At 37.2% G+C, this 14,425-nt stretch overlaps 1 protein-coding gene across 4 annotated transcripts in view; it reads right to left on the bottom strand.

Moving 5' to 3' along the window:
• Positions 1–14,425, bottom strand: part of EML2 (EMAP like 2) — a 1,798,491-nt gene that overhangs the window by 168,885 nt on the left and 1,615,181 nt on the right. For all 4 annotated transcript variants that reach the window (XM_044085260.1, XM_044085417.1, XM_044085337.1 and 1 more), the window contains one exon: positions 5,869–5,956. In XM_044085260.1, the coding sequence (XP_043941195.1) occupies positions 5,869–5,956 (88 nt within the window). The remainder of the gene's footprint in view (positions 1–5,868; positions 5,957–14,425) is intronic.

Raw genomic sequence — 14,425 nt, 5'->3', positions numbered from 1 at the left:
TTATAACAAAATAAATAAACTACTAAACTTAACATTTCTAATCATATAATACATTCTGCATCACTATGAGGTAATAAACCTCTTTGCCGGGCTAGTAATACTACCCAAGCAAACCTTGTGAATAGTCCTTGAATTTATCTCTCTAGATCTCAAAATCAATATATTATTATTTTCATACCTAAAAAGAATAATATAATCAGCTAATAGATAAGTAACAAAATATATGAAAGTATTGCTATCTACATTTCTAAATCTTTGTAGTCTACTAAATATAGCAATAATGTTAAGTTTAATGTACATTTTCTGTATATATTACTGTAATCAAACACACTAGATTCCTGCTTTTATGTATATATTCTGTATATGTTACTATATTTACTCTCTGTAACACTGTTTCTGTCTGCTTCTGTACTAATTAATGTTTATATTTTTTCTATATCTCGTTGGAGCTTTTCTCCTCGGGCCTCCACTGAAAATGGGCTCTTTTAGGCCCAGTGGACTTATCCCGGTAAACAAATGCAATAAATAAATAAATAAATAAATACGTTTGTTTCCAGTTTGGATTAAGAAGGCAAAATTTAACATTTAGTGTTACTTCAAAACCATGTAGTAATTTACATGACATTCTAATGCAATACAATTGTTTATGATTCGTAATGAAAATGTTTCAGTACCTTTATATGAAACTTGAAATAGGTAATTAAATCAGGTTTCAAATTCTTTTTAATATATATATATATATATATATATATATATATATATATATATGTATTACACACACACATACACATTCACATACATATACATTTTCCCTCTCAAGTCATTTATGCACATTTGATTTTTTCTTCTTTGTTTTATATTTATCACAGCTTAATATTAGTAATGATCTTCTTAATAGGAATTTCCATCTGTGTTGAGAATATTTAAAGAACAATGTTATAATAAGTTTCATACAAACATATAATGTAATATTATGAAATAAGGAAAGTGTAATTCACTTCATCTCATCACATCTGACTATACTGAGTCTAATGTTAAGTTGTCCACTGTTTTGCAAATAATGAACAATGATAAGTAAGCATATCACTTAGAATTAAGGTGTTTAAACACTTAGCATTGACTGTTCTGTTTATTCTTGACAGTTCATGTCATAATATGCTGAGTAGCCTCTCATGAAAAGTGTTAACTTGATGTTAAGTAGTACTGTGAATCGTGAGCTGCAGGTTCCTATAATGTTAATTAGGGCCGACAAGTATTCAAAATTCAAAAGATATTTTATGACAGTTCATGTCATAATATGAGAGGTGACCACAGAGATGTTTAAACACACTTCTTTGTACCACAAGGAACATCAATATTCCGTTAAAATTTTAATGGTCTGACGAAGCTTATGTGAAAGCGCTTACCTGTAGCATGCTTTATTAAAACATTTATAATTTTAAACGGAGTCAATTCGGTTTGCTGTACTATTTCATTATGGATTAGTTGAATATTGATGTTCCTTGTGGTACAAAGAAATGTGTTTAAACGTCTCCGTGGTCACCTCTCAGAGTACCTTTTCAGTATTCATTATCCGTTATTATTTGTCAGCTGAGAGGTGTTTGTTCTACTGGGAGCTCACATTTTATTTTAATTGTCATGTCATAATATGCTGAGTAGCCTCTCATGAAAAGTGCTAACTTGATGTTAAGTAGTACTGTGAATCGTGAGCTGCAGGTTCCTATAATGTTAATTAGGGCTGACAAGTATTCAAAATTCAAGAGATATTTTATGACATTTAATATCTTGAAATTTCCAATTTAAAGCAGATTTTAATATGCCAATAGCAGTGTGATAACTAAGTACAACCACATACAGCTTATTTAATAATTTAAATGTTCCACCATGTATTTATGTCACTAGAAGTGCTTCTTTTCAATAAATTCTTGTTAAGTTAAACAATTCATTTTAGTTAATTACTATTAAAGAATTTTCATTAGGAATTATAATGTACTTTGAACTAAAATGATCAGATTTAAATAGATATAGTATATTGACTTTATATAGGGTACTTCATTTACTTGCCCATCAGACAAATACTTCAGAATGATCTTATAGTAGCTTCTAAGTTATTGTTAGTATCATCTATTGAGAGAGAGGAAGAGAGGGGGAAAAAAAACGCACTCTTCTTCACTCTTAGAATACATCTATATATCAATGCATAATACAATATCACTGAACAAGTTAAATATTAGATCAGTTAATCTATAGCAGAGCTGGAACTCTATTCAGGTTCCTATTACAATTAATATATAGGCAGCCCAATAAGAAGTCTGTAATTATCCACTCGGTATGTCAAATGACATGATTTTTAGCCTTTTAGTTGCTTCTGCCAAATGACCAATAACTGTCAACAACATTAAAAGGGTTATGTCCTTGTAGTTGTTAGTGTCAGCTATGTTACTGATCAAATAGTTTTCCTGATATCTAAACATTGTGATATAGCTGTAGAAATTTATATTATGGGAGGCCACGGTGGTGCAGCAGTTAGCGTTGTCACCTCACAGCAAGAGGTTCTCTGGTTTGATCCTCGGCTGGGGTGCCTTCTGTGTGGAGTCTGCATGTCCTCCCTGTGGTCATGTGGATTTCCTTTGGGTACTCCGGTTTCCTCCCACATCCAAAAGACATGCCGTAGGTGGATTGGACACTTTAATTTGACTCTAGGTGTGAGTCTGTGCATATGTGTGCCTTCTGTGGAAGGTTGGGTGCCGGGGCTGGCAACTCAACACCGTAAAACTCAACTGCCAATCATGAGTGGACAGATGTTCCACTGTGGCAACCCCTAACCAAGAAAATGCCAAAAGAAGAAGCTGTAGAAATCTGTATTATATATCTTGACCTTAGGAACCCTTTGTGATGGAATAGTAAAGAATATGACTTTGTGTCTGTAGTTATTTACGTATATACACTAGGTACATACAATTTTAAAATATATGTTTAGTTTAAATATAGGGTAGTAATGTGTATTAGCATGTGTAATTGCAATTTAGTTAAATGTTGGTAAATTACTAAGCTTGTATATGTTAATGGTCTGATTAAGGTATATTGTATTTGTTGATAGCAACTTATTGCCTAGTCCTCCAAATACAGTATAATGTAGAACACTCATGGTAATGAAGTAAATCGTTGGATTTATTTTTTGTTTTATAGGGTATAGACATGATGTTTAAAATGGATGATTCCTTGTTAAAGCTTATGAGACTGTTTAAGTAACTGAGTTTGTGTTTAATCATTAGATTATTTACATCGTTTGTGTTTAGTAGTGCTGTTACTGCACGAAGCTAACTCATTTCCTTGTTTTGCGTCTCTAGTTCATGATGTTATGATTACATCCTTTTAAGAGACAATGTACACAGATAAGAGTGCGGTCGCAGACTGGATTTGCTGTTCTTAGTGCTGGTGATGCTTTAAAGTTACTGCAAATAACTCAAGGACCAGGCGGGAAGGAAAGAGTGAATTTTCCTGCACTAATCGAGGTACTGTTCATGCGACTACATTATACTGTTTGCTATTGAATGAATTACTGTTGTAGCCGCTTTTCATGTGAAGCCTGAGAAGCTGCGAAGCACAGAACAACAAAGGCATTTTGGTCACACGTTTTCGTGAATGTCCGGTTTACCCTTTTTTCCCTCCTCCTTTCGCAGATTCAAAATGGTCACTGCCCAGAAGTAAACATCTTGTCGAAAGGGCACATAATAACATGTTATGAACATTTTTATAATACCATTGGGTTCATTTTTCATTAGTAAGTTAAATATTAAAATGTCAGTGAATCTGTTTCTATGGTATCTTTGGATATGGTGAAGCAGTTTAATAAAGAGATCGTTTACTGGGTGTTCCTAAAATAATCAAGTTAATCTAGAGCTCACACTAACTGAAACTGAATAATTAGTTTGAAGCTGTATCTAGTAATAATCTTTAAACATTTTTATAGCGCAATTAATCTATCAAATCAGGGACTGATCAAACATTTATATGTTACTAAAGGTCCATAAAAGGACATTTCTATTTAATACTCTATATGTAGTATAGATGAAATTGTTCCTATATTGTTTTGTGTATATTATCAAGTGAGTATGTAAGTGTTTAATAAAAGACTTTAAGGAAGAATTTGATCAGTTTCTTAAAATTCTAACAGTACTTTATAAATAATTGTAGAGATGTACCTGTTTATTTTCCCCCTTTGCTTGTTGCTTCCAAATCATTGCATAAGTTTTAACAAGCTGTGGAAACATTTATGTTTATTTGTCCTTTAGTTTTTTTTTTTTTTCTTTTGTTCAACAGTCTTCCAGTTGCTTACTTCTGCATTTCTTTTTGGTGTACTAGTTGTCCATTCCATAGATTCTTCTTGTGATAAGATGTTGTTGGAAAGATATTTTATTGCTGAATCAACTGTCTCAAAGATTTTTATTCCCTCTGGCAAAAAGATTTCCAATCTTGCTGGAAACTGTAGATGAGTTATAAGTTGCTTCTGTTTAGGATTTTTATTATTGGTAGGAATTCTTTAATTTTGGAAACCACTTTTACAGAATAGTCATTGTCAAATGAGATTAGATTATCTTTATATTTGATGGGTGAATTTGCCCAGGCATTTCTTAGAATAAGATCTTTGTCTTGGGTAGAAAAAAGTCTCACAATTATGGATCTTGGTTTATTTTTGAAGAGGTATTTCCCGAGGCTGTTAATGACCTATGTGCACATTCTATTCCATATGAAAGGGCTTCAGTTAATGTCACTTTATCTGGTATCCAGGTGGTCAGAAAGTTTATTATGTTGTCTCCTCCTACTTTTTCTGGTAAACCATAAATCCGGATGCTGTTTCTTCTTGTTCTGTTTTCCATATCATCTAGTTTTTCTAGTAGGTATGTATTTTGTTGTAATAAGAATTCTGTTTGTTGTTCCTCTGTTAAAAGTCTTGAGTCAATGTTATTTAAAGACGGTTTCATAAGTGAAATTTGCCCTTTCTATTGTGTGAACATTTCCTGGAGTTGTTCAAGTTGCTGTGAACATTTTTCTTTGAAAGCATCTAATTTATTATCCATCTTGTCTATTCTGATTGTGAGTTCCTGTACATTAGAAATAAGTGAGTGCAGTTCCTTTTTGATTGTAATATCCTGAGCTGCGTTCTTCGAATGACTCATGATGTATAGCTGATTGTAGTAATGTCCTTCCAGTAATTAATTTGACAGGAATTATTGAAAAACAGCCAGTGAAATTTCTTCTGTAGATGCTCCAGAGTATAAAAAACTTAATAGTAGAAATGTCCTCAAGTTGTTGATTATTTCATAAACTTCCTGTCAGGATTAGTAATGAGATAAGAGAGCTGAGAGAAAGTGTTGCTACCAGATCATCATCTTGGCCACGCCCCAGAGATTTGCATTGTGGTAGTGAGAGTTGTACACACACACTAGTTTACAGCTATGATTCTGTAATCAGGTTGGATGTTGGGTGCTGTCGTTTGAGGAATTAGGGCTAAAAGTCAAATATCCAATTTTAAAACATTCAGTAATGTGTGGAACTGCCAACTGCATTATGAAAGTGCTGTTAGAACATTAGCAAGGTTTTGGATTTCACAAGGTTATTTCATTTCAAATGCATAGATGTGTTACCTCTTCTTTTTCTAGGTTCCGTGTTTCACTTAGGTCACTATGATCCTTATTGCTTTGGTATACCAATCAAAATAACTTCAAAATACAGATATGGAAAAGAGGTACATGCTGCAGTAACATTCTGCATGACGTACACATACTACCAGGTTTACACAGTATCTCTAGAACTGGAGATGCACAGTAACAAGGGACTACATGCCTTAATGGATGAAATACTTACAGCAGAGGATTTCATAGTCTCCTGAGTTTGTAACAATGTAATGGCTGTCCGATGACCAGTCAAGATGGGTAACAAAGCTCGAGTGCCCCTAAAATTAAAAGAAAACCACTACTTAGTTTTTCCTGTTTCAGAGACAGTTTTTAGTGAGAAACCTGGAAAAAGTAAATAAATTGTATGTCAAGTATATTACAGTTGTGATACAACAATCTTCACTACACATACACAATGTGACAAGTAATGCATACAGAAATCACTGACATTATTTCCATATAGATAAGGTAAGAGCAATCAAATGCAGGTAGGAAAAAGAACAGTTTTCTACAACAGAGATATTACTTGATGCCTAAGAAGGTAAATTAAGGAAAAGAGTCGCACAGGACTAATTCCCCACACACCAAAAGAATTTCAAACATCGGCCTACTCAGAATGCAGCAAAAGTCTTCAAATAAAGTAATAGCAAGGAAACACACAGAGATGAGTGAAACAGTAGCAGCCTTAGATGGACAGAGACTATCCATGTGAAGGTCTCTTTCTCATATCTGTGCATTCAGAGGCTAGAAATAAAAAAATGCCTTAACAGGAACTAGCTGTCCTTAATTTGCATCCTGTTCACACAACCCATAACGTCACATTTATCATAACTTTTGAGACTGTTAATATTCATTTTCACTTGCATACAAATATTTCAAGCAGAAGCATTAATGGCCTTCTAACTTGCTAATATACCAAAATACTTGTTCCTGTAATAAGTGTCCAGGCTGTTCTTAAAAATATCTAAACTAGTACTTGCTTTAATGTAATTTGGTAGCCTGTTCTATGCATCAGCTACTGTCAGAGAACCCATTAGTACACTTCTCATTCCTATAGAATCTTCTACATAGGTTGTCTGATGATTCTGTAGTACTTTTTGATAGCCCCAAACATTCCCAGAGGTAGATGTCTCTAAATGCCCTATATACCTGAATAAGATCTCCTCTTAGACATCTGTAAGAGATACCGTACAAATTCAGATATTTTAGTCTTTCATGGTAACTTAAATTTTCACATCCATGGATACCCTTGGTATATTTCCAATGTACTCTTTCCAGTTTACTCATGCTTGTTTTCTTATAGGGTTTCCATATTGTTATTCCATACTCACGTTTTGGGTCTAATGTAACTAACAATGACGTCATTATTTTTGATTTCCTAGACTTTATAAATCTTTTTATACAACCTATAGTTCTATAACTATTACTAACCAATTGGTTGATATTATTAGTAAAATTGATAGCTGAATCTACCCATATATCCAGGTCCTTAAATGAGTCCATAAACAGTACTTTTTTTCTGCCCCTCCGTAAGTGCTGGCTCAACCAAGATGACTTTTAATGTTGTCAAAGAATGTGACAACATGAGAACATTATTCCTTCTACCTTCATTTGCCTAATCTGAAACTCTGAGCAAGTAACTTAACCAGTTTCCAGGTCACCCTTAAAAAGGGAGACTTACTGACCAGGTAAGCACACTGGACAGAAATGTAAAAAATAAAAATATATATCTCACATTTGCATAATATTTGCAGAAATGACACAAAAATTATCCAATAATAGATGCACAGAGGAAATCCTATCTAGGGTTCATCACTGGAGTAACAATGTGTTATCTGTTTCACACCAGCTTCTTGCTAAGAAAAATCTCCTCTGTATGGTTATTGTGAGCTTGTGTGTATCCCATATACTACAAGTAGATTTTCAAATACCAACTTGCAGAAAATTGACACAAGTCTATATCTGCAACTCAAAGTCCACTTAAGAAGATAAAAATGACCAAAATTAACATGGATTACAAAAGGAAAACAAAAACTCTCCATTTGTACTTAACGAAAAAAATCACTACACCGAATTTGTCCAAACAGTGACAGGAAATTATTTTTGTAAGTTAATGTGTAGGACTAGGGTTAGTAACAGGAATATGGACTGGGTAAGGGTTATCACAGATAACTAAGGTGGGTAGAGGGGCAAACCCACTTGTCCAGCTTATTCATGTGTGCTGTCCCTACACGAACATACGAGACCCCTTTCCCTACCATTAGCACTACTTAAGACACAGATGCACAAACCAACGTGTGCAACACTAAATCTATCCCTTAACCTAACCCTTACTATAACCCTGCACAACAATAAATCTGTCTCCTTACCCAACCCTTACTATAACCCTGCATAATAATAAATCTGTCCCATTACCTAGCTCTTACTTTAAACCAAAACATTTGAATGCTCCCACTCAAACACACTCATATCCCCGATATCAAAAACACTTACTTTATCCCAAAGTACAAGATGATAAAACCACATCTGGTAAACCCTCTGGTTGACTGCACTTGTATACAACATAAAATCATACCAGATTGTTTTCTAGACCAAAGCAATGTTTAAAAAATCTTTAACCATGTCTGTGTGTGTGTGTGTGTGTGTGTGTGTGTGTGTGTGTGTGTGTGTGTGTGTGTGTGTGTGTGTGTGTGTGTGTGTGTGTGTGTGTGTGTGTGTGTAAAATGGTTTACTATCACACTCTTCAAACTCATAGTTCTGAGACTATAATACTGAAACATCCATAACAGACAAGCAAGTGCCAAATAAAAATGTCCACAAACCAACAAACTTGCTCTCGACAGGCATAACTGATATGTTATTAAAGATGATAGACAAATTCTACTCAGCCATCATGAGGGGGTTGAAATTATGAAATGTGTTGTTTAGATGCATTTTGCAAATATCAATTACATTCCCTGTAAGAGTATATTTATAAGTTGGGTATCAGTCTTACAGGGAGCATATTTGCAAAATGCATCTAAACAGTTTTCATAATTTCAATCCCCTTATGATGGTGGAGTAGAATTTTCCTATCATCCTTAAGAACACATCAATTATACCATAGTACTGAGAGACAGAAATGCTTAAGACAAAGTGTCTAACTTTTGAATACTGAATCTTCCTACCAGTGTGAAGCCAGGAACAAGTGCTAACATGAGTCCTGTAGGGGTGTGGACCCAGGAACAAGTGCTTAACATCAGTCCTGCAGAGATGCAGACCCAGAAATGAGTGCAAACATGAGTTCTGAAGGGGTGTGTACCCAGGAACGACTGCTAACATGGGTTCTGTAAGAGAGTAGGTCCAGGAGTTAGATACTGTGGTCTTCAGCATTTTGGTCTTTCAATGCTATAATCTCAGATTAGGAGTTTCAAGATTGTGATATTAAACCATTTATCATGAAATGGAGAAAAACACAAAATACATAACCTCAAAATATACAAAAAAAAGGGACTGAATGCACAAAATGCTGATTACTAAAAATACTGAACAAAACACTTAATACTATTTTATCAGTAAACCTTGACTACAAAGCAGGGCCTAAGTGTTGTAACGCTAGTGTTTCTGTTATGGGAAGGGTTTTTAGTAGCAATGTGTAGAGTTGAGGTTAGGGTACGAGTTAGCATCTGAGTAAGGTGGGCAGAGTGATTTTCCTGAACACCTCAGTTATGTGTCCTAATCAAACCCCTGCCCTTTATCCCAACGCTATACATTACCAAAAACCGATTCCCTAATGGTAACCCACAAACATTCATGCATTCTTTTTCCTGTACACTCCTGTGTGTCTAAACTACACAAAAGTAATTTAACATTAGATTCCAACAAATTTACATTCAGTCGTTTGTGCATTATATATTTATCACCACCATCATCATCTCCTCCCTTATTCTTTTCCCATTTTTCTACATGGCATCAGGGTGTCGCATCAAAAGTCACCATTTCGCTTATTCAGTCCCATTCTCCTACCTTTTCAATACTACTCTCCTACCTTCAACAGTCATACCTGACAGACCCAGGTCTTCTCTCACACAATCCATCCATCTCTTAGCTGGATGCCATCGGTTCCTCTCACCTTCTTCTTAATGGTCCCAAATCATTTTCGCCAGATTTGTCATTGGTTTTCTACTTTCCAGCACATGTGCCCAAACCACCATAATCTGTCTTTTTTGACCTTCTATTCCACTAGATCTAATTGGGCTTTTGCTCTAATGTCCTTATTTCATTTGTTCCACAATGTGCATCCCACCACCCATCTCAGGCACTTCATCACAATCACCTCTTGCTTCCCCAATTACTCTGCTTTCACTGCGCAAGATTCTGTACCATACAGTAATACTGCTTTGTACACCTTACTTTTCAGCTTTTTTGGCATTCTTCTATTATACATTACCCATGACACATTGTGCCGGTTGGCTGCAGCTCATGTAATTCAAGCTTTGACCTCTTTATTCAGACTTCTCTTCTCAACCACCCCTCAAAGGTACCTGAAGCAGTTTCCTTTTTTTTGTTTAATATTTTACTTTCTATCTCATTTCTCAGCTTCCTTTGATTTTGCACCATTTGCATTCCATTCCCCTATCCTTTGCTGAAGATCTTGTTCACAGTCTTCCTGTAGTCTCACATCGTCTGCATACAGCAACTTTGAACGGTCTCCTCTGACCTGTTTGCTAATGTAATCCATCATCACAGATGCATACCCACTCCGACTGGGAACCCTCGGAGTCTGAACACTGTTCTCAGTTGTGTCATTAAGTTCTTCTATGTAGCCTGCACTAATTCTACCAATGGTTCTGGGCCTTCAAAACATATCAGCTTTCCTGGGACCTTGTCATATGCTTTTTCTAAGTCTAGTAATGACCAACTGGACCTCTTTTCTCATTTTTAGCTTCTTCGATCTGTCTCACTGCAAACAATGGGTTGGTAGTGCTGCATCCTGATCTGAATCCAAACTGCTCATCTCCCATCTTACATTCTACTACTCTCTGTATCCATTTATCAATTACCTTCTCCAGAACTTTCATGCAGTGTGACAGAAGTTTGATACCCACAGTTGTGAATTCCCCCTTTAGTCTTGTACACTGGCATGAGTATGCTTATTCTCCAGTCATCTGGGATGCGCCTTTCCCTCCACACTGCTAGGAGTACCCTCAGAAGCTATTTCTCCCCTAATTCAGCTAACATCTTGATCATATCTGCTATGACCTCATCAGAGCCTGCTGCTTTCCCTGACTTCATATTCTTTAGTGCTGTTTTTACTTCTAGGGTCAGCTCCTCTTCTTTCATTGTAGGCTGTGTCTGTGGCAGTACAGCTTCTGTGGGGTTTTTTCTTAACTCAGAAGCTGTGGAAATACTCAATCCATCTGCCTTTGATGTCCTTTGGACTGGTAAGCAGGTTGTTGCTGCATCCCTTACAAAGGGTGCCTGATTATCATCTTCATCTTTCTGTCTTTGCCTTGAAACCTGATAGAAAGTACAGTTGTGTAAAATCTTAACGTAACTGCAGATGTCCTTCTTTTCACTGTTGCAGTATTCTTCATAGAAGAGATCTCATGCCCAGGGCAGCCCGACTCTCGGCCAGTATGAAAAAAGCCAAAAAAAGATCTATGCACCGTATGTCACATTTATGCTCCTCGCAAAGAACACAAGGCATAAAAATGGACATACAAATGCAACTACCTAGAACTGAATTGCAATAGAAGAGAACAGTTGCCATAAGACAACAAAGTCCATGCACATCCAGAAGGAAAAAATGCAGAACAAACAAGAGGGGGTTGGAGGGAGGGAGAAATACTGCAACAGTGAAGAGAAGGACATCTACTGTTATGGTAAGATTTGACACAACTGTAGTATTTCCTTCTATATCACTGTTGCAGCATCCAAAACAGAAGGGGAGAGTAAAAAAAAGCTCAAGGAGCAGAATGGGAGATGGAAGGCTGAGAAAAACCCTCAGCAAACAGACACAAAATGGTTTCAGCAAAACCTGCTCTGGCCCTAGAAACCATATCCAACTTATGGATAGTAAAGGTATGCAATGAAGATCATGTAGTAGCTTCAATGATTGAACTGGTATCCAAACCCTTGAAGAAATCACCAGAAGAGGCAACATCCCTAGTGGAATGAGCTCTAACAGAAGTAGACAGAGATTTGCCATAAAAAGTATAACATAAGGAAGTGCTTTAGATATCTACTAGAAGATGGTTTGCTTGGAAACAGCCAAACCAAATGTCTTGGAATGAATGGAAGCAAAAAGCTGATCAAACTTATGAATGGTCTTAGTATTATATAAATAGTACCTGAGCTGTCTGTGCAAATCCAATGTATGCAGTGCACTCTCACTAGCAGACTGAAGATAGAAAAAGGAAGGGAGCTGTACCGACTGACTCAAGGACAACTCATTTACTACCTTGGGCATAAAAGGAGGATTAGTATGAACAGACACGCTGTCCCTGTGGAAAAGAAAAACAAAAAACGATGAATATCCATAAGGGCCTGGAGCTCAGAAGCTCTTCAACCAGAAGATCCAACAAGAAAATAGTCTTCCAGGTACAATGTTGTAAAGAAGCAGAATTTGCAGGCTCAAAAGAAGCCAGAGTCAATTTTTATAAAACAAAATTAAGGTCCCAAAGAGGAGGAATATGTTTTCTTGGAGGCCTAATATGTACGATGCCTGTAAGAAATTGTTTGCCTCAAAATGAGGAGTCAAAGGAGGATTCAAGGGCAGAGAAGCAGAAATTGCTGACAAATGGGCCTTCACAGAAGAACAGAACAAGCCAGACTGGAGCAACTCACAGAAATGAGAGAGGAGCACAGGGACCCCCATTGAAAAAGGGGCCCTGGTTACCACCATGACATTAGACCAAAAATTATTTCCATTTGGACATGCACGATTTTCTGGTACAGGGTTTCCTTGCCTCCTTTAAAACCCTGAGCCCATCCTCAGAAAAGAGGTGCCTGAAAGAGATCAAAACCCAATCACCCACAATGTCAGTTGCAGAGTGGATAAGTGGGGATGGATGAGAGACCCCCCCCCCCATCCTGTGTGAAGTAGATCTAACCAGTGAGGTAACTTGTGATGATTTCGGCCAGATGAATTAAGAGGGGGAAACCAGTGTTGTCTCAGCCAAAAGGGAGTCACTAGCAACATTTCTGGAGAGCTCAGCTGAATTTTCTGCTGGACTCTTGTAAGTAAAGGAAGCGGAGGGAAAGCATAAAGAAACACCCCCTTGCAAAGAAAGCAAAGGGCGTTGATCTTCCATACTAGATACATGGCACTCTGGAACAGAAGAGAGGAAGCTGCCTATTCAGTGGAGAGGCAAGATGATGTACCAGAGGAATACCCCACTGAAGGACAATGTCCAGAAACAAATCTCTAGGAAGTATTCCATTTGTGAGCCTGTGTTTTGGGCCTGCTTAGAGAATCTGCCACTAGATTGTGCTTTGAAGGAATGTATACTACCTGAAGAGTTAATGGATGACTCCGAGCCACTTCTCAAGTCTTTAACGCTATCCTACAGAGGAGGTAATATTTCATTCCCCCCTGCTTGTTGACATGCCACATCACTGTAGTGTTGTTTGTGTATACCTTCAAGGGGCCTGGAGAGAACATGGGGTGAAAAGCCTGAAGGGCCAGAATGAGAGCTTTTAGCTCTTTAATGTTGATATGGGCTGACTTCTGATGGGGATGCCAAAGACCCTGAAATGTCAGGTGACCAAGAGAAGAGCTCCCACTCCATGTCTGAGGCATTGGTGAACAGCTCTTGAGAAGGGACTGGAGGCTGAAAGGGCTGGCCTGGGTTGAGAGTGAACTGTTGAATCCACCACTTGAGACAGAGAAGAAGAGGTACACCAAAATTCAGAGGGTGATGATGCTGTAGCCAAAATGACTTGAGGTACCATTGAAACTTCCACATATACAGTCTGGCAAGAGGAAGCATTGGAAGAGAACAGGCCATGAATCTGAGGGCATGAGGAAATTCCTTCACTGGCATGGCAGTCAGAGGAAGAAGAGACTGAAAAAAGGCAGTCAACAACAATACCGTTTGATACAGAAGAGAGACCAACATTGGCACCATCTGAATCCTGCATCCCAGATAGACATGATCATGAAACGGATGGAGGATGGACTTTTGGAAGTTGGTATAGTAAACTCTCAGTTATCCAGAACTCAAGCAACCATCAAAAAAAAGTGAAGTACAGTACAATTTTCATGTGTTGCACTTTCTGCCCCCCCCCCCCTGCAGAAAAGTACCTTACGTTTTTAGAGTTTTAAAAAGGAAGATAGGAATACATTCCCTCTCTCCCCAACCTGAGAACAAATCAAAAGTACAGTTTTGTACCTACCATAAATGTAGATGTTCGAGGATTCCATTGCTGCAGTCCTTACTATTGGGTATAGTCTGCATCCAGTCGGCCCGAATACCAGAGTATAAGGCTGACGTCGGTCAGGGCGCATTAGACTGACGTCAGTACGTCAGGGTACTAATGCGCATGACCGACGTCATATCCTCAGTCTTTTCTTGCCCCAGATGTCAGAAGACCCTAAAAAGACAAGGCCCAAAATACCTGCACCAAAAATATGTACAATATATACAAGAATATATACAAAAATATAAGCATGTAACCTCACCTACACAACCACCCCTAAACACAGAGGGGAAGGAGGGAGGGTAAATTGGACAGCAGCAATGGAATCCTCGAACATCTACATT

Source organism: Protopterus annectens, chromosome 1.part0, assembly GCF_019279795.1.
Source record: "Protopterus annectens isolate FY-2018-M chromosome 1.part0, PAN1.0, whole genome shotgun sequence".
In the NCBI taxonomy this organism is placed as follows: domain Eukaryota; kingdom Metazoa; phylum Chordata; order Ceratodontiformes; family Protopteridae; genus Protopterus; species Protopterus annectens.
This window is presented reverse-complemented; position numbering and strand designations above follow the sequence as displayed.